At 50.9% G+C, this 21336-nt stretch overlaps 1 protein-coding gene across 2 annotated transcripts in view; it reads left to right on the top strand.

The window, feature by feature from the left end:
* Positions 1–20780, top strand: part of CUTA (cutA divalent cation tolerance homolog) — a 63008-nt gene extending 42228 nt beyond the window's left edge. For both annotated transcript variants that reach the window (XM_078640730.1, XM_078640729.1), the window contains 4 exons: positions 16846–16905; positions 19773–19818; positions 19943–19992; positions 20566–20780. In XM_078640730.1, coding sequence (XP_078496856.1) covers positions 16846–16905; positions 19773–19818; positions 19943–19992; positions 20566–20665 — 256 coding nt within the window. In that variant the 3' untranslated portion in view covers positions 20666–20780. The remainder of the gene's footprint in view (positions 1–16845; positions 16906–19772; positions 19819–19942; positions 19993–20565) is intronic.
* The last annotated feature ends 556 nt before the right edge of the window (positions 20781–21336 follow it).

Genomic DNA, 21336 nt, shown 5'->3' with positions numbered 1-21336 from the left:
CTCTGTATTTATATAGGCACCCCAATCTGCCTGGCGATAGGGTTTTTGAAAGTGAAAGCTAGTTATGAGAATGGAAGGTTCTCTTACATAATTCAGCCACTTGATTGTCTGGGGCAAATTCGATACACCTACTCTGTTCCGCTTTTCTAACATGCTGCGCCTTACCTTTCAAAAAGCATTTGTTGAATTATTTTGTTGTTTGTTTGCTTGGGTCCTGTCTCGGTGTGTACAAGGCTGAATTATGATTCACATATGGAAATGCACGAGGGAATGTCCATCCCCATACCTCTTAAACACACTAGCAATGGACACTAGAAAATTGTATCCAAAATATATTATGAATGGGAATGTTTGCTACCCGGCACCACAGAGGGATTTAATTACACATTGCTCAATGACAAAGATGTTTGTCTCCGTGCAATGTATGGAGCTCTATTCAGTTTGTACAGATTTTCTGACCAGTGCTTCGCAGCGCCCGAAGCCTATATTTGTATTGCATAATTGTACAAATTACTGATGATAGGAAATTCGGAAAGCTTGTTTTTTCATTATCTGGGGCTAGTCGGAAAATTGTTTAATGTGTTTCAAGATTGATAATGGACTGTTAGAAGAAATGTACTATAAATCATAGTGATTTGTATGAATATTGGTTGTTTTCATAGTATGGGAAGGCTGAGGAAGCTACATGATAACATTTTTGAATCAAAGAACTCTCATTTGAAAAGAATAGCAGCCAGCGTATCTGAGAAAGTTCTTCCACTGTGCCTATGTTCTTTCTACTCCTACTTCATAAACTCTCCTTCACCCCTCCCTACTTTTTGTTAGGTCTCATGGCGTTAACCGCGCGAAAGCGCGGTCTCGCCAGAGACCTATTGTTAGCGACGCAGCTTTCCAGGAGACAGGACCTGGCCACGCGCATGGCGATCGGAGCGGGCCACGCGCTCGCTGTGGCCATCTCCTGTCTCCTGGGAAGCTCCAACACACACGCATGCGCACACCCAGAGGCACACACACGAGCGCCCATGCACGCACGCACACATACATACAGAGACACCCCTCCCCCGTCGCACACACACACACACGCGCGCACACACACACACGAGTGCACCGAGCACCCCCCCGCCGTCACACACATGCGCGCACACACACGAGCGCACCGAGACCCCCCCTACAACTAAAGCCCACTTACCGCCACTCCGGACTTCTGCAGCCTCCAAGTGGTGATGACGTTGCGCCTGACTGAAATATGTTCCTTGGGCTCCCTACGCGCATATGAGGCATTGGGCGACCGGGCATTGATTGGCTGTGCGCCCGGGACTATGACATGCAGGCTGACGCTAATTGGCTGTGCTGCTCTGACAGAACCCTCCTCCTCGCTGCTGGTTTCCCGCCAGTGCCGCTCCGCGCTCCCCGGTCAGATCCCGTGTGCAGCCACAGCGGAGCCCGAGCGCAGCCGCCGCCATGTCCCGTCAGAGCACCCTCTTCAACTTCTTCACCAAGTCCCTTCCGCCGCCTGGCCGCAGCAGCTCCTCTCCCACCGAGGCCTCTCTCCTCGGCCAGGGTAAGCGGGAGGGAGCTCAACAACACCGCCACAAGCACAGGAAGAGGCCCGGGGCGGCCGCGAGCAGGGGGGATGCTGGAGGGAAGGCGGCACGACCTTCCACACCCAGGAAACCGCGCCTTCCTGCACCATGGCCCCTCCCCCAGCCCTCTGTGCACACTGCAGCCCCACGCAACTGCCCCCACCTGTAGCAGTGTGACCCGTGACCCCATTTAGCGGCCACTCACACAGCACCAGGATCTAGGCGCTTGCCACTATGGCTAGGCCAGCACCGCCCACTGCGCTCACTTCCTTGGGTAAAGAAAAACCAGGTTACAAAGCAAAACGTGTTTTACTATAGCATAGAATAACAACAACCCATAGAAAACAACGTTTCACGATCACAAGAGACAATATAGCTTAACGTACCTTGCAAGGACAATAAAAGGAGAAGGAGCTTGAATGCAATACATTAATTTCATTCCTCCTCACCCCACCGCGGTCAGTTGTAATAGCGTTCCCGATACTTCCATGTACCAGCCTGGCCAATGTAGGTGGGACTGGCGAAATATAGCCCCTATCTGGCCAGTTGGCTATTCTACCGCAGAAGCGGACCTTTTGATTTCAAGTGCATGAATGGAAAACTCACGTAGTGGTTCTTTGCAAGGTTGGACTGAAATAATAAAGGCTAGCAGGAAGGGACTTAAAACAGATGCAGGGTGTGCGGGTTCATCTCCGGCGAAGCCCAGTTTGTAAGAGATGGGGGACTCTGTAGGACCCTAATCACATTCACCAGGGTGATATGGTGCTCCTGTTGGGATTTTTTTCCCTTACTGACGCCGCTTGTAGAGCACTGGTGTAAAGTATATTGTAACTAAGTTCGCCTCCATTCCCCCCCAACCTATTCCACCTGGGTTGGCGTTAAGCGCCAAGATACTCCTTGGAGTGGTAGTAGCGCTATAAAAGTGTACATTACATTACATTACATACATCTCAGGGGCACGACTTCTTCCTAATTTTTTAATATAAGGAAAACAGTTCACCCTACTTTCTGTGAGCCCGTGCGTGAGGTGCATCATCAGAGCTGTGTGAATAATAACTGTCAGCTCCATGCCTCAGGTGCATCATCAGAGCTGTGTGAATAATAACAGCTGTGAGCCCCGTGCTGAGGTGCATCATCAGAGCTGTGTGAATAATAACAGCTGTGAGCCAAGTGCCTGAGGTGCATCATCAGAGCTGTGTGAATAATAACTACCGGCAGCCCCGTGCTGAGGTGCATCATCAGACCTGTGTAAATAATAACTGCATCAGCCCAGTGCTCAGGTGCATCATCAGAGCTGTGTAAAGAATAACTGCGTCAGCCCCGTACTCGAGTGCATCATCAGAGCTGTGTGAATAATAACTGCATCAGCCCCGTGCATGAGGTGCATCATCAGAGCTGTGTGAATAATAACAGCTGTGAGCCCCGTGCCTGAGGTGCATCATCAGAGCTGTGTGAATAATAACTGCGTCAGCCCCGTGCTCAAGTGCATCATCAGAGCTGTGTGAATAATAACAGCTGTGAGCCTGTGCCTGAGGTGCATCATAAGAGCTGTGTGAATAATAACTGCATCAGCCCCGTGCGTGAGGTGCATCATCAGAGCTGTGTGAATAATAACAGCTGTGAGCCCCGTGCCTGAGGTGCATCATCAGAGCTGTGTGAATAATAACTGCCGGCAGCCCCGTGCTGAGGTGCATCATCAGACCTGTGTAAATAATAACTGCGTCAGCCCAGTGCTCAGGTGCATCATCAGAGCTGTGTGAATAATAACTGTGTCAGCCCCGTGCTCAAGTGCATCATCAGAGCTGTGTGAATAATAACAGCTGTGAGCCCGTGTCTCAGGTGCATCATCAGAGCTGTGTGAATAATAACTGCTTCAGCCCCGTGCATGAGGTGCATCATCAGAGCTGTGTGAATAATAACAGCTGTGAGCAACAGCATACTCTTGCACACACTCTCACTGCTCACCAATTCAAAGTTTGCTAAAACTTTTATGCAACGCATTGTCCTACACAATGCCAATAACTCAAACTTTAATGCTGCGAGACCTATTGCATTGTAAATGCTTGTTTTTTTAATTTAAAGGGAAGCATTTTTGGGGGCTGCCCGGTGATGCTGAAGAGGAGGGCGCGGATTCCGCTCACCCCAGCAGCCATGTGTGCACGGCAGGACTTGCACGGCTGGAATGCAAGGGAGCACTTTATGATTAGAATATGTTAGTTGAAAATCCGGGGACACTGCCCACTTTCAAGGAAGGAAGAGCAGAAAGGGCTGCACCTGCTGCTGGACATGTTAAGACACCTCGAGGGGCTTCAGAGACCTGATCCCCCCCGGGGCTTGGAAGAGATTCAGGCCCACACACTCCTGGGTGGAAAGGGCTCTCTCTCTAAAGTGCCAGGTGATGGCTTCACTGTGGGGGAAACAGAGATATGGTAGTGCAGGCGGGGGGCGGTGAGTAATGGGGGGGGTTCTTCTCACAGGGGGCTTCTTAGGGGCAGCAGAGAGACCCTGAGAGCGGCGCTCGCGCTTACTGTGATGTAACGCAGAATCCCGAGGTAAAGACCTTCTGCGAGTCACTTTATCCATCCATGCATGTATGTTATGTTTGCCCCCCCCCCCCCCTTCATCATCTGCCCTGAGTTCAACTGCTTTGCAGGGGGGAAGGATTCATTTAGGAGCTATACATAATATGGCCCCTCCCCCGTCCTAAATATATATTAAACAAGCATTGGCATAGCCAATAGGTCTCGCATTTGGGACCTCTTAAGTTTAGCCATGCATTTTTCACATTGCAAATAACAATGCCTTTTATTTTTGTTTTCGGTTTTTTTTTTTTGTTTTTTTTTTAAAAAGGGACAATATTTATTGGGGTCCAGTGTACCTGTCCGAAGAACATGTAACCAAGAAGTTGTACAAAGTTCCCCTGGGAATAATAACAATTAAGTGGCAGAGTCTCTCTCTTTGCAATGACAAGTGAGATTGACAGTCAGGGAACCAGGCTGGTCCCTGTCGGAACTAAGAAACCTCACACAACTAATAAGCTGGATGATATGTTTCATTCAGCCCTATAGTTTTTTTTTTTTTTTTTTTTTTTTTTAAACTTTATTCACTTTCCATACATGCACACAGCTTTCGCCTACAACCCTGGGGCCGGCAGCAATCTAGTATCACGTCAACACCAATTTCTGTACCAATGTTCCAGAATTTACGCTAATAGTGGTATCGGCGTCGCCCATTCCAGGCACCTGGGGTTCAGATCCGGGTCAACAGTTTAATGCATTGGTGCTAGTGTCCCACATCAATACCCTCCAGCACTGCAGGGGGCCAGCTTCCGTTTTCTCTAACGCTGCATTGGCAGACTCTTTCAGTGCACGCTTTCAGCTACGTGGTCGATGTCAAACATCCCTAACCCAACTTGCCCACAACGTCCCCCCCCCCCAACTACCGGTGTGCCTCTTCCCGTGTGCTACTGCCTTCACAAGTTTACATGTCACTCGCCTCAGCCTAGTCCTCTCGCCCCCGCCTCACCCCACCATTCAATCATCCACTCGATGCACCCCACCATTCAATCATTCACTCGATGCTCTCGACCTGAAGGATCCCACATGCATGTTCCTATGCGCCCTAGATCTCCGATGTCTGTAGTCCCCTGGTGTCCCACCCTCACTGTGTGACCATCAGACCCGAGATAATCTAGTCCCCGGTGTCTCCCCCCCGATCCTGCTGCTCCTCCGCCTCCTCCAGATCCTCCTCCGTGGCGTTCCTAATTGAGACATACGTCAGGTACTGGTCCCAGAAGTTCCGTGGTCTGCTCATCGGCGGCAGTAATTCGCAATACAATTGGGATTGGGTACAACTATACAGCAGAGCTCTTTCCCATTCTTTTTTAGTTGGAAGTGGGCCGCGCATCCAATGCATTGCTATCGTTCTTCGTGCCAGAAGCAACCCTATGCCAGCTAGACGACGCATAGCCGGGGGCAAGGGTCTGGTATGCCCCAGCAGAGCTAGTGCCGGATCAACCGGGAGCTCCATCTCTAGAATCCGCCCCAACTCAAGGAAGACGTCCTCCCAGAAGGCGTTAATCCCGGGGCAATTCCAGGCCAAGTGCACGAAGTCAGCCACTGACGCCCTGCAACGCTCACATTCCGGTGTCTGCCGTAGCCCATACCTGTGTAAGCGTTCTGGGGTGTAATACACTCTCTGTAAAAATTTAAACTGAACAAGCCTATGCCGGGCGTTCAGCGACACCCTTTTCGTATTCTGACAGCAGTATTGCCACATTTCGTCGCTGATCTCTACCTGTAAGTCTCGCTGCCACGCCTGGCGGGCCTTCGAAGGCTCCTGCTTTCGGTGACACTGCCCAATTCTGTATAGACGCGTTATCAACTTGCCACTCGACTGTGTTTTTATAACGTAAGTCAGTTCTGGCAATTCTGCAGGTTCCTCCATAGCTGGCCCCAGCTGCGCCTGTAGTGCTGCCCGGACTCTATGCAGACTGAAACGATGCAGCAGCGTCGTAGCGGTCTGGGGTAAATCCACCTGTTCCCAGGTGACCACCTTCCCGTCCCTGAACATGTCCCCCAGCTTGAATATGCCCAGCTGATTGAGGGCGCACGCGACTCCCTTTTCTCTCAGGGGGGGAAGCCATAAGGCCCACTCAATCGGGACCAGGGGAGAATACAGTAGCTTACAGTCACGGCTTCTCACCAAAGAGTGCCATGCGTGATTCGTACTCGCAATAGAGTCCAGGGTGCCAACCCGTCGCGCAGCCGGTTCGAACACCGTAGACGCTGGATGAAGGGGTTTTGTGAAGAGCGTCTCTAGCTTCACATGTGGAACATCACCATCGCCATGTATCCAAGTGTGCAGGTGCATTGCTTGCGCAACCCTGTAGTAATGTTCCACGTCTGGGGCCCCTAGGCCGCCTTGGTCATATGGGAGGGTCAGGGTTTGCCACTTCACCCTCGGCTGCTTACCACCCCATGCCAGCCTCGTGAGGGTCTGAATCAGCGTTGTAAAGAACGCCTTTGAGAGCACCACCGGGAGGTTGCAAAAAAGAAACCGGAATCTCGGAAGCACCAGCATTTTCATTAGCGCAATACGACCCGCCAGGGACAGCGGTAGCCTACACCATCTGTCCACATCGTCCACAAGTTTCATGTAAGCCACTCCGTAATTTTCCCTGATCAAAACCTCCGGGTCCGGGTGTAATTTTATGCCTAAATACCTGACCGGATCCTCCGACCACTGCAGTGGGTAATCCATGACAAATTCCTTTGTCACCGGTGTCAGCGGGAACGCCACCGATTTCGACCAGTTTACCCTAAGTCCAGATAGGGCTCCAAATTGCACTACCTCCCTTAGTACCGACGCGAGGTTAAGCTCCGGGTCTCGGACATATAAAAGCGTGTCATCGGCGTACGTGGAGATGCATATCCTGTATGTGGGGAAATTAATACCTTCATGACTGTGGTACTCCCGGAGCGCACACGCTAGGGGTTCCGCCACTAGAGCGTATAACAATGGGGAGAGCGGGCAGCCCTGTCGCGTGCCCCTGCCAATCCCAAACGCCTCTGTGACGATGTCACCAATGCGTAGTCTGGCCCTCGGCTTGTAGTACAAGGCGCCTATCATTTGCAAAAAAGGCTCACCGAGACCCAGTTTCCTGAGTACCCTGGACATGAAAGGCCACTCTACTGAATCGAAGGCTTTCTCCATATCCAGGAATATTGCTAATGCCTTGTTCTCCGGTTTCACGTGCTGCATCGTTCCCAGGACTGTACGTATGTTGTATGTGAGGTTCCTAGTTGGGATAAAACCTGCCTGTTCCGGAGCCACCAGTGTAGGGGCGAGAAGAGCGAGACGCGTAGCCAGCACCTTCGCATATAGCTTAGCGTCCACGTTAATCAAAGAGAGGGGCCTGTACGATCCGCAGTCCGTGGTAGGTTTCCCCGGTTTGAGTACCGTCACGATGAGTGCCTCTCGCATCGTCGGGGGCATGGATCCTTCTACACATATGTCATCGAATAATGCTGAGAGGTAGGGGACCAAAAGGTCTTTAAACGCTTTGTAAAAGCCAACAGTAAGTCCGTCAGCGCCCGGTGCACTGCCCGCCCTCATACTATCTAATGCCTCCACTATTTCCTCCCTCTGAATGGGCATCATCAGGAATTCTCTCTGCGCGTCAGACAGTTGTGGCATCTGGACATAACTCAAGTAGTCATCTATCGCCCCGTCCATCCCCGTTGATTTCGATTCATATAAAGCGGAGTAGTACCGCCTGAATTCCCCCACAATCTGCTCCTCATCTGTGAGGGTCTCTCCCGTGCTCGATACCAACTCACCTATCAGCAGCGGTCGCCGCTCATGTTTGATCATCTTTGCCAGGAGTGAACCAGGCCGTTCACCCTCGCCATATACACGGGCTGTGGCATACTTGCCCATATGTTGTACCTCTCTATCTGCCTCCGTGTGATATTCCTTCAATAGCTGTTTAATCTGTTCCAGTGCGTCTCCCTCTGGCTCCGCCTGGTGCCTCCCTTCAAGGTCCTTCAGCTCGCCCTCCAAATAGGTTAGCCGCTGCCTAATGGATTTCAGTACACCGGAGTGTTTGGCCATGGCGACCCCGCGGATGTAGACCTTAAAGGTTTCCCACAGCGTCTGAAAACTTTCCACAGAGCCCGTATTCGTAACAAAAAAGTTTTCAATTTCCTCCGCAAGCTCCCCTCGGAACACCTCGTCCAGTAAAGAGTACGGGGGGAAGCGCCACGTAAAGGGGGGGATTCCGCGCACCGGCGATTCCAGGAGCAGGAGGAGGGGAGAGTGATCAGACAGTGTGCGTGGCAGTATGAGACAGTCCCTAATGTTGTTGGATAGCCGCTGTGAGACAAGCCAGTAATCTATTCTAGTGTGCAGTGCATGATATGCTGAATAGTGTGTGTACCCCCCTCTGGAGTGATGTCTACTACGCCACACATCCAAGAGATCTAGGTGCACCATCTCAGCGCGGAGCTCCGTGGCAGCCGCCGACGGGCTCCTGCTCGGACCAGCGGACCTGTCTAGGTCCGGGTTTAGAACCAGGTTAAAGTCCCCGCCCCAGAGCACAGTTGCACAGTCATACCTTTTGCATCTCCTGGCCAATTCAGTGTAGAACTCAGGTGAATCGTAGTTCGGCCCGTAGAGATTCACAAGCAGCATATCGTGTCCCCGCCCCCTGCACCTGCAAATGACATATCTCCCCTCCGGGTCCGACTCCAGAGCTTGTAACGTGAGTTTGGAACGTGGGTTCACCCATATCAGTGTCCCTCTCGAATGTGTGGTGAAGCCCGCTGCAATACTATTGCCCGCCAACCCCTTATGTTGGAACATCCTGCTAGCAAGAGGCAAGTGAGTCTCCTGGAGGAGAGCGAGGTCTATATTATGCCTGCGCAGGTAACTAAGGACCTTTCTCAGCTTCCTATAGTCATTGAGGCCCCTGACGTTCCATGTCAGCGCTCTCAGTGGGGCCCTCCCCGCTCCTGATCGTGGCGTGTGCTCCTCAACCCCTGCCATAACATTTAAGGTGTGTGATAAGGCTGCCCTGTAGCGGTGACCTTCGGATCCCAGGAGCAAAAGCTGGCAGGTGACACAACAAACATTTGCCTATTCCAGACCTGATGGCCCTCCCCCAATTTTCAGAGAGCAGCAACTCGGTAGTCAAACCCAAAATCAACTGGCATTTAAAAACAAACCCCAACAGTCCCCCCACCTCCCACAGCAGACCCACCCCAATTTGGCCTTGCAGAATCCCATCCCGCCCATCCCCCCCAGCAACAAGTAGAATTTTCCCATTTGCACAACGCTCAGAAGGTTTAGGGTCTTGGAGAAGAAAGGGGTACGTGTCCAGTCCTTTCAAGTCGACTCCTGCCGCCGACCGCCAAAGCCAATTAAGGGGCAGCTCAACAGTTACTCATCAGCCGTGTCCGCAAGTTCCTTTGCCGCTGTCTCGACCGCCGCCCGCTGTCCTTCCTGTATCTCTTCCTGGGGAGGGCGACGCTGTCTGCGCCGTCGTCTCTGCTGACGCCATTGCCCCGCAGTGCTGTTCTCCGAAGCGGTCCCCGGTTGCAAGTCCCCCACTGGTTCGGGTTCCTCAATGCCCAACAGCCGGCAGGCTTCTGCAAGAGACCGAATCTGGTGCACTTTGTTGTTCAATTTAAAGACAATCCGGAAAGGGTGTCCCCAGCTGTACGTGACTCCGAGGCGTCGCAGTTCAGCAGTAACCGGCCTGAATGTTCTGCGCTTTTCCAGGGTGATGACCGCCAGGTCTTGATAGAGTGTCGGCGAATGTTCGCCATAGGTGACAGAGCCCAGCTGTCGTGCTTTGGTGAGAATCTCCACTTTGGTGCGATAGTCCTGGACGCAGACCAGAATATCCGCCGGCAAGGCGCCCGAGGCTCTAGACGGTCCAGAACGATGTGCTCTATCTAGTGCAAGAACGGAGTCCGCAGACCGGCCCAAAATGTGATTGAAGAGGCCTTGCGTGAACTTGAAGAGGTCCGCTGTGTCCGGGGTGGGTTTTACTCCTCTAATTCGAATGTTATGCCTCCGGGACCTGTTTTCCAAGTCTTCCACATGGGATTGTAAATCGACTTGCTGGTCATGAATGCGGATGATCTCTTGCTGGAGCGCTTCCATCTCGACGTCCCGGGCGTCATTCTTCGACTCCAGATCCGCTACTCGCTCCCCGATGGCGTCCGTGTCTCGCCTCAGCTCACGAATCTCTCCCTTCAACTCAGTCTTAAGAAGCTGGAGATCTTCCCGTAGGCCCCCAAAGAGCGATTCCAAGAAAGATCTCGTGACCGGCTCGTCAGTGCTTCGGGGGCTGGGGCCTGGTGCGCCGGTCGTTGACTTAGTAGACGCCGCATTGTTTTCAGTGCCGTGAGGGTCCGTTTTCCCCCCCCCCCCCGCAGAGATAGGCGTGAGTAAGTCTTTTATGGTCCTGTCTTTCCGCACCCTACCATTCGCCATACTTCCCCGGTCAGTCCGCAGTACTGCCCGGCGTAGACCAGTCCAGCAGCTCGTCCCAGCACCTGTGGTTGTGGACCAGACTGTCCGGTGCTAAATGGCCACCTCCCTCGTTCCGCCGCCGGTCTCCGCTGCGCCAAGTGCTCCCGCTGGCAGGATCTGATTGTCTGCGTGTCCCCCCCAGACAGTGCGTGGGGCGCCACCCCAGAAGACGCAGTCCGCGTGGTGAAGCTGTCACTAGGCTGTGCGGGGACTCAATATGGCAGACCCCAGGGCACCACACCGCAGCCGCCGCTCCCGGGCACGATCGTGGTAACTCACACCGGGGGCCACCTCAGCAGCAGTCTCACACCGAGGTCTCCGCACCCCGCCGCTGTTCCGTCCCTGCTGCGCGGCGTGGGGTGGGACCTCTATTCCTAGGGCAGCTGTATTTGTAGATTCCCACCCGGACCCTCTGGTGTGTGGGGGGGGGCGGCAGACGTGTGTCTTTGGTGTAAACAAGCGAGTGCCGGCCAGGCGCAGCCAAGGGCGCTCTCCGCTGAAGCAGAGCCCCGGTGCTTACCACCCTGTCCCAAGATGGCGGCGCTCTGCATATGTGGCACCTCCAGTGCCAGGGGAGACCTCAAGGGCGGCAGTCCGCTGCTGGGGGGGCTCAGCGCTGCAGTCAGCCACTCACCTCCGGAGCGGCGTGGGCTCGTCTCCGTCTTCCCCCCTCTCCTCACCTCAGGCCACGTCCCAGGCCCAGCCGTCACAGCCTTAATCGTCGCTGCCGCCCTCCTGCAGTCCCCCGTGCAGCTCGGAGGCTTCCGGTGTGCTGTCGAGTGACCCGGCAGGTCCGCAGGAGCCTCCTCGGGAAAGCCGCGGGAAGCCCCGCTCTCAGCCGCGCGGGTCAGACCCGCCGCCCCCCGTCAAGGAAGCCGCAACAGCGGCTTGATGGCTCCGCCCCTCTCGGCCTCGCTCTCGCCTCTCCGTCCGCCTCAGGGCCCCGCAGGCCGCGACGTCCTGTGCTCGCAACGGCCCAGACCTCTCACACCTGGATCGCAACTCGCCTCACCGAAGCCCGCTCCAAGCCGAGACCTGTTCTGAGAACCCAGCTAGGTCCCCCAGGGCCCAGGAGAACGCTGTAGATGCTATTTAGCGGCGTTCGGCGGCAGGAGCACAGTGGAACACGTCCGTTCACACCGCCATCTTGGCCACGCCCCCCTTGTTTTCGGTTTTAAAACATAAATAAAAGGCATTGTCATTTACAATGCCAATAGCTTAAACTCACGAAATGCAAGACCTATTGCATTGCCAATGCTTGTTTGCACGGGCAGTCATGTGTGTCAGCACAGGTGCGCTGGTGGGACATGTTAGAGCCGATGGAAGTCTGTATTTATGCAATGCGAAGGTGAACAAACTATCGATTACAACAATAACTAGTGTGCATGGAGGTCATGGAGTGGGTAGTAGTTCACGCCACACTCACTACCCGACAGCACAACTAACACAGTTGGAGAGCATTGCAAGCTGGCTAAACCAATGCAGTTGTTTACAAGACCTGGTCCATATGACCCCAGAGGTTTAACCCCTTCGCTGCGGCCGCAATTCCACCGCAGCGCTAGGGGGGTGGGGCGGCCTCGCAGCGCTCTCATGCTCGTGACGGAACCGCTCCGTCACGAGCCTCGGGTGTGCTGTGCTTATGACGGAATGGTTCCGTCACGGCCCCGCCCGCTCAATGGAACGTCCAGCGCAGGCGCGGAATCCGTGCCGCGCAGGCGCGGAATCCGTGCCGCGCAGGCGCGGAATCCGTGCCGCGCAGGCGCTCCGAGCGGGCCGTGACGGAACCGCTCCGTCATCAGCACAGCGCGTCCGTGGCTGGTGACGGAGCGGTTCCGTCACCAGCATGGGAGGGGTTAAGAGCAGCGGTGAGTCATTTTTATTCAAGAGTACCTGTGGATAATGGAAGCACCTTTCGCTGCAGGTTCGAGCGCGATTTTGTATTCAATTACCAAACCAACAACGGAAACGCAATTATAATTCATTACCTCCGACATACTAAGAGCTGTTTTCAACATGTAATTTAGAAGTGTGGCGGCTCAGTGGAGTCCAGCGTCTAATGCAGGAGCGGCCATTGGCGTCATGGGCACAGACGGAAGTGCAGCCGTTCTCCTGGCCTTTCCTCTTCCTGAGCTGGATAAAATGTATCCATTGATTTGGGCAACAAGAACAATATTATATTAGTGAGATCCATTTAGCCATCTCCCAGGTGGTGATATTAGGCAGGTTATAATGTTTTAGATTTGGATTGCTTTGCTGTGACACGGTGTTTGATCACAGTTTTCAATGAGTTTTAAGTTCCGGTCATTTTGGCATTCAGGGCACAATTTTGGGGGGAAAAACTGTTCCACAGGAACACAGTCCATCCCTGTGAAAAATATTAAGTGAAGTCCATGTGATAAGGTAAATAATGAGTGGTACATCTGGGAGGCAGATAGGTGTGCCACGACCTCCGTTCGGGGGACAAGAATTTGAAGATTTGTATCTTGGCCTTTGGAGGCCCTCGCAGTTACCAATGGTTGTTCCTCCACTGCAGCATGGCCCAAGCGTTTAACTTCATATTTCATCTTCAACCAGTCACCTGCTTGCTTAGGTTGCGTAGGAAGAGGGTTGATCCGGTGTTGGATAAGAAATAAGCTGCTGATCTGAAAAGGTCTATTGGGGTCTCAGGCCACCAATTCTAAACCAGGGAATGTTCAAAGAGTATGGTTTCAGTAGGGTCGCTCAAGATCACCGTATGATCTATACTCGATGAACCAAAGTAATAAGGAACACAAAGTGGTATTTGTCCCATTAATGTGTAATGCCTGTAAGCGAGGGATGAGTGATGTCTGTGAGGTAAAAGGGAACAAGGGCCCGTCTGCATGACTACAGAGTACTACATGTGTAGGTGTACGGTGAGCTGTGTACCAGTGTGAGTGGTGAGACTGTGTGTGTGTGCATGGGGGTAGGGGGACAGGATCTGTCTCTATGAATACAGAGTTCAACTTATGTAAGTGTACGGTGAGCTGTGTACCTGGGTGAGTGGTGTGCGTGTGTGAGTGCATGGTATGGGGGACGTGATCAATTTGTAGGAGTAGAGTTCTATCTGTGTAAGCCTACGGTGTGATGTGTACCTGCGTGAGTGCAGGGTGAGTGGTTCGACTGTGTGAGTGCACGGTGACGGTTAAGCAGGATCTGTCGCTATGAGTACAGAGTTCTACTTGTGAAAGTGTATGGTGAGCTATGCAACCTGGTGAGTGGTGTGCATGTGTGTGTGTGTGTGTGAGTGCGTGGTAAAGGGGAACGGTTCTGTCTCTTTCACTACAGAGTTCTACCTGTGTAAGTGTACGTTGAGTTGTGTATATGGGTGAGTGCAGGGGGGAGTGGTGTGCCTGTGTGAGTGCATGGTAAAGGGGGGCGGGGTCTGTTTTTATGGCTACAGAGTTCTAACTGTGTAAGTGTACAATGAGCTACCCGGTTGAGTCGTGTGTCTGTGTGAATGCATGGGGGACGGGATCCACCTGTAGGAGTACAGAGTTCTACCTGTGTAAGTGTACGTGTACGGTGAGCTGTGTATGGTGAGCTGTGTATGGTGAGCTGTGTATGGTGAGCTGTGTATGGTGAGCTGTGTACGGTGACCTGTGTCCGGTGACCTGTGTCCGGTGAGCTGTGTCCGGTGACCTGTGTACGGTGAGCTGTGTACGGTGAGCTGTGTACTGTGTGCTGTGTACTGTGAGCTGTGTACGGTGTGCAGTGTACAGTGTGCTCGTGAGTCGTGTGCCTGCGTGAATGCATGGGGGACGGGATCCATCTGTAGGAGTAGAGTTCTGCCTTTGTAAGTGTACAGTGAGCTGTGTATGGTGAGCTGTGTATGGTGAGCTGTGTATGGTGAGCTGTGTACGGTGAGCTGTGTACGGTGAGCTGTGTACGGTGAGCTGTGTACGGTGAGCTGTGTACGGTGTGCAGTGTACAGTGTACTTGTGAGTGGTGTGCCTGCGTGAATGCATGGGGGACGGGATCCATCTGTAGGAGTACAGAGTTCTTCCTGTGTAAGTGTATGGTGAGCTGTGTATGGTTTGCTGTGTATGGTTTGCTGTGTACAGTGTGGTGTGTACCGTGTGCTGTGTACAGTTTACTCGCGTGAGTGGTGTGCCTGTGTGAATGCATGGGTGACGGGATCCATCTGTAGGAGTAGAGTTTTACCTTTGTAAGTGTACGGGGAGTGGTGTGCCTGTGTGAGTGCATGGTAAAGCGGGACGGAGTCTGCCTGAAGGAGTACAGAGTTCTACCTGTGCAAGTGTACGGTGAGTGGTTTGCCTGTGCATGGTAAATGGGGGTGGGGTCTGTCTGTATGAGTACAGAGTTCTACATGTGTAGGTGTACAGTGAGCTGTGCATCCGGATGAGTTGTGTCTGTGAGTGAACAGTAAACATTGTGCCTGTGCGAGTACACGGTGCAACACCCAGACCTACTGGCATTGCCAATGCTTGTTTTGTAAATCTAGCCCAGGTTTATTGAACCAACGTTTTCCCTCTTATACAAGTGAACGTTCACTTCACAGCTGGATGATTCATCTTCATTATGTAACAGAGGTTTCAGGAAACAGGACAATCCTTGTCGCTTAACTTGAAACATATTTACAGAGCTCTTGGGCATTATCTTCCCTCGCCTGAGGAAAGGAGTGGGAGCCCAACGATGCCAAGATATACAAGGAAGGGGGAGGTGCGTGCTTCACACTGCGCATCCCTGCCCGGGAGATGTTTCTTTTAGAGATGAAAGTAAAATGAGCCTGGGGAATATTTGGATTTCTCATTATCCCCCCGATAGAAAAGGCTCTATTTGTCCTGGTAAAGATAAGGGAGTGCTCGTGAAAAACCACGGCAAGACAAGGCCTCATAGTAACAGCTTCCAGTTTCTAATCGCATTTTGTTTACTACCTGGTAACAAAATATCTGCTGGTCCTTGAAACACTTCCTGAGAATGTCTTCCTAGAAAATGCAACTGCGCAGCTAGCGAACAGGCGTCCATGGAAAGCTGCGTCTTTCACTGGACAGAAAAAGCTGCTAATTAAAACAAGCAGCCGAATCAGCTGTGTGGGAGAGCTCGGTGGGAGGGGGTGCAAACATGGAGCATTTGTTTATGTCAGTCAAATGAATTGCGGCCGCAATGCGCTCAAGACAAATGGTGAGGGCGGGCACAGGAATGCAGAAGCCTTCCTGCGCGCGCCGCTGCGTGCTACAGAGATCCCTAGGCCATGGAAGTCTCGTGGACGTCTGAAGTGATTCCAAGAGGCCCTCTGCGCGCTGCGGTAGGCGAGACCTAAAAACTGAAACTAGCCTCCCGCCAACCACCCCAGCTCTCTGTGCCTTTCCTCCTTGAACCTGTATTTCTCCTCTCCATCTAGCAGAGAGACAGTGCTACCAGGTACTGCAGCTCAGATCTAGAATCTGGCCCTCCCGAGACAAGCCTTCGATGGAAGCTATGCATGGGGGCAGCGGAAGGGGGCACCGTATGGAATATGAGGGAGTTAGTCGAAGGGCGTGGGTGATAAGAGGGCAGGAGCAGAAGGAATTGTGCAATGGAGTAGAGAGACGCAGGAAGTGACAATTGTGCTTTCTAAATTGTTTTAGGTTCAGGGAAACAAAAGTATATTTTATTTTTGCCTGCTGTTTGTCTGTGTTTTTATTACTGACAGAGAGTGAATGTCATGTAACAATGAAAGTTGCTTTGGAGTTTGTTGTCACAGCACTACACTGCCTCCTTCCCTCCATGGGGGACAAGTTGTGGGGTCTTTCTCTGTCAGTTTCTGCTGTGCTGGGGTCTTACTGGGGCTGTGTACCATTGGACCTGGAAACAAATTGTTGTTGATGGAAGGAACGCGTGTCGTTATTGCTTACCCAACGTAAGAGATCCCACCTGGGGCATGTGCGCCGTGGTTAATACAAGGGGCATCACTGCCGGTGAACATCCTATGTGGCATGTTCTCCACATATGACAGGTACCTACTGTTCGGTGTACCTCAGCACCCCCAGTGAACGAACAGGCCATTTGAACGCGGTGACACTGCGCGTATGATTTCCTTGTGAGGTAAGGTCTGTCCTATAGTCTGTCTTCCATGGATGCTGTCCTCGCTTCCGGATAAAGCCCTTGCTCGTAGATCAGGTGTTGACTTGTGGCCTTTAATGTGGGATCTCGCTTCTTATCCTTGACCATTAGTTCAATTTCTGCTTTTACATTTCAGGGCGCTCGTGCAGAAGAAGCTGGCAGCCTGTGTGAATATTGTGCCTCAGATAACTTCCATGTAAGTGGTGTGAGACTTCTGTGTGTTAGCGATATAAATAAGCATTGGCGGATGAGCCTGCCTGTCTGGATGTTGACTTGTTCTTCCCCGTAAAGCCTTCCGTCACTTTATTTGTAAGTCTTTCCCCCACTGGTCGCAGATCCTGCCTCACTGCACTTGTGCCCTTTCTCTTCTCGTGCACTGGTGTTTTTCCTGACTCGGTCTCTGGCCTGAGTCAAATTTGGACAGGTAACTATGTCTCTGTGTTGAAACTCATTACTTGTCCGTGAGGCTTTGGACCAGTGTCCGTGTTTGGTTGAGTGCCCTCCATATGTTCACTGATGAATGTAAATGTTATTGTTTGAATAGTTTTTTATTTATAATGTGCAACACGCGTGAGGGATCAGAACTGCCCGTAAGCATAAAGTAAACAAGTGTGCATATAAAAAAGACACATTATCCAAAGTAAAGAAGATAAGGCAATCCTGGAGTGAGGGCAGGTAAAAACCTGTTGGAGAAATGTGGCGTTAGCCAGGATATAAAGTAGGGAGGGAGAGATTGTTCATGGTGGAGACTTCCAGACGAGGCTCTTGAGTTCATAGACTTCTTTATATTTGCTGTTTGAGCAGAAGTTGGTTTAGGTTCTTCTTAAACCAGGAGAGGTTGGTGAGGCCATCCTGGTCTCTACTGTCACCATCTGAGTGGTGTGTGCGGGAAACACAGGCTCTTTCTGCTATCTCGGTTTTCCTCCACTCATTTTGGGTGCCCATTTCACTGCCCTATATGAGCCTTTCTGTCCCTCTATGTTGACTTTTGATCTGTGTTTTACCTGCTCCCTGTGGCTGGATCCCTCTCTCGGTGGTGGGTGGGTCACTCTTGTTATTTCAGAGCCAGGGTGTGTCTGTGTACTGTGGTGTTATTTGCATATTCTTTTGAATTGGATTGTGGCATTTTTCTGAAGTGTCCTCTATAGTGGTTTGTTTTGGTGTTACGCATGAAGACTGGTGTGTGCTTCGCGCATGGCGCCGCAGCATGAATCGGCATTCCAAGGGAATGTGAGGGATTGTCTGCGGGCTTTACATGGACGTTTTTACATGATGTGTCTACAAACCAGTCTGAGAATCACTTGCGTCATGATTTTTGGAAAAGCTCGGTCTCTATTGCTTGTCTGAGTTCTAGGTGGCGGTCTGTGTCCTTAGGCTCACACGGAGGGTTATCAAGAGGCAGCCATTTGATCTGAGGTTTGTCTTTCGTACAGTGTGAGTTGAGATTCCAGGAAGATGGGTCCTGTCCTATCATCCTCTTGGTGGTATTGAAGGACGTTCTTTGTTCACTGGTAACCAGTGTAGACTTTTAGAGCGCAAGAATAATGGGGAAATGTGATACCAACTGCTCAGGTTTAGTACTCGTGTTTTCTGATATGTTATAGCTTGCTGTTTAAATATTAAAGATTCAGATGTAAAGCTCAGTGTCATAATCAAGACATGACATCACGAGGGCTAGTGTTGCCTACATCTTGAGGAACAGGCCTTATCAAGGCAAGATACTTCGCAGTGTTCTTACTGTGTAAAATGAGTCTTTGTTATTTTGTTGATTACGGTTTAAAGCGAGGGGTTGGAATCTATTGTCACACTGAGATGTTTCACTTGTTGATGTGTTTGTCACCAGTCCCATCTCCACAGACTAGTGAATTGAGGGTCATAATTCTGAGATGATCCACAGGTGAGAACTTCTGTTTTAGAGGAGCTCTGTGTGTGAGGGTTCTTTCTCCACTGTCACACCGCCAGAGGCGTTTACATAGTCTGGGTATCTTGCGGTCCAGTGAGAGGTTGATCCCAGTGGCGTCAGCATGGTTGAAGCAGTTAAGCTTGTAGAAGTTGACTGGGTCAGGAAGAGAAGACATGTTCTGAAAAGAGGGGCAGTCATTTTAGAGCCTTGCCAGCCTCTATCTGAGGGATGAATGGTGCGCATAGTCAGTGACTTCTTGGGTTTTGTATCTCTGGTGGGAGTTTATCCACTTACAGACCGTCGCCTGGAACTCGGTGGCATATGGTCATTGGCTGGTAGTTGTCTGTCTGCAGTGTTAAAGGCTGATGAAACGTCGAGTAGGAGTAGAGATTAGTAGATGGAGGTTAGTGTTGACTGGCAGCAGCTTCCAGGTGTGAATTCCACCTGCTTCACACTATTTGGTTAATGAAACGTGAGACCCGGGAGACAGCCGCCTTTTCGATGAGTGTCTGTATATCTTTGATTCTCTGTGTCTATGTTCTTTGCACACACACACTGCACTTTTTCTATGATTCTGCCTATGAGTTCTGTTTGAACTCCATGGTTTTTGTGTTGTGGTTCGATCTCTATATCCCTGTTTGGTTGTTGGTTCTGTGTATCCATGTGGGTTACCCTATTTATGTGTTTTGTGGTTGTCATTGCATGCCTGAGTGTGGTTAATTCTCGATGCCTGAGTGTGGTTGACTCTCAGTGCCCTTGTTGTGGTTGGCTCCCGTTGCCTATCTTTTGTGGTTTGTACCCTGTCTGTGTTATTTTGGCTCTCTGTAATCCGGTTTGTTGGTTGGCTGAACCTGTGTATTCTGTTTAATCTCTCTATTTTTTGTGTTTGTGTTCTTGTGTTTCAGTGAGATGCTCCTAAATCTGTCTTTTGTGGTTTCTCTATCTCAGTGTTACGGTCTCATCTGTGTCTGGCTTCGTCAGAGTCTTGTGGTTGAAATCTTTGTCCAAGGGTTGCTTTGTGTTCTAGTTGTTTTTCAGGTTATAACTGTATTTGTTGCAGTTTCTTCTCTCCATCTGTGGCTTATTTGCCATGCTACTATTTTTCAGTTGTTTCTCTTCTTTCCTCCTTTACTCAAGCTGCTCACGTCTTTGATTTTTAGATATGAGTGGAAAGGCAACATTGAAGAGGACAGTGAGGTGCTGCTGGTAAGTACGGAACACGCTTACTTATCATGACACATTATTTTGATGTCCCACCCCTTCGTCTGTTAAATGAGTCGGACTGGATTACTTAGTAAAGTTTCTGTACTTCCTTTATTTACCTCATTAGATGATAAAAACTCGCAGCACCAAAGTTTCCGCGTTGGCAGAGTATGTACGGTAAGCACCACTGTGTTTGTTACTCATCATCCCATCCGACACTACATGCCTGGGTGCCTCACTTAAGTCCTGTTCGCTGTGGTTTGTGAGACTTTCTCTTGTGGTATTTTGGTTTCTGCTGACACTATTGCCAACTTTCATACGTCTTCATTAGCCTTTGCCTACATCTGTTGTGATATTTCCCTATTACACTTTCCTAACTTTTTATTTGCACCTAGAATCGCCTGTCCCAGCCCCTTGTGTGTGCTCCAGCATGGGTCTGTTGCAGGCTGAGCCTTTTGCTACCTCTTACAGGCGTTAATTGCTTGAACATGTACTCACACAATCCCCTGCCTTCGATTGCCTGTGCTTGCTGTGTCCTCTGATTGCTGCAGCTTGGGCCTGCTCCCGCCTTTTAGTGGAAGCCCTTATTTGTCAAACTTGTGTCTACCTTCTATTGGTCACAGCCGCTCTTCGTGTGGCTAGCATTAGCAGGCATCTGGCCGAGCCCTCGCACTCCTTTGCAATGTTGTGCCACCTGCAGCTGAGACAACTGAGAAACCTTGAGTGCTTTCACCTGTGTCCTTCTTCCAGGTCGGTGCACCCTTATGAAGTAGCTGAAGTCATCAGCCTGCGCATTGACCAGGGAAATCCGCCCTACCTGAAGTGGCTGAACGACACCGTTCCGGAGTGAGTCAAACACCTCCTGCTCCATCATGGCGTCTACCGGAAACCATCAGCTCAACTTGTCCTCAGTTTTCACTAAGGGTCGAAAAGTTTTTTGACTTAAAATAAAAATATATTTCTAAGTACTGGTGTACTCTGCTTCTTTATTCCTGGATCAAAATCCTGTTTCACCATCTTCAGGTAGAAGAAGGCAAGTTAGCCTTTGGGAGAAATCATCATCATCATTCACTGACTGCCTGTACCTCCCTCCAAGCACAGTTCACCCACATCATCTTACCCACCCATGCACGCTTGAAGCATGACAACCCTTGGATAGTCAGTTGTGTCCCTACTCCGTGTACTACCAGAATATTGAGTTTTAGATACTGTGTAACAATAATATTGGAAACTTCGATACTTTGAAGGCAAATATATTGTATTCTTAACTTCACATCTCCGTAAGATGTTGATATACACATTCTTAAGGTACCTAGCATTGAGCTCAATAAAATAAAAGCACAAGGTGTGGTACCCTTCTCTACGTCATATAAACAGTAAGCACAAACATGCAATGCTTTGCTGCGTTCCCCACCTCAACGCCGACTGTCTATTCCTCACAGAAGCATTATTCGCCCGAAACTTCACGACCACTTAACTTTTCAGTAGACATCAGTGAGAATGGTTATGCCCCTCCCCCGT

Source organism: Lissotriton helveticus, chromosome 5_1 (genome assembly GCF_964261635.1).
Source record: "Lissotriton helveticus chromosome 5_1, aLisHel1.1, whole genome shotgun sequence".
NCBI classification, from domain to species: domain Eukaryota; kingdom Metazoa; phylum Chordata; class Amphibia; order Caudata; family Salamandridae; genus Lissotriton; species Lissotriton helveticus.
The sequence above is the reverse complement of the archived record's forward strand: the minus strand, read 5'-3'. Positions and strand labels throughout refer to the sequence as shown.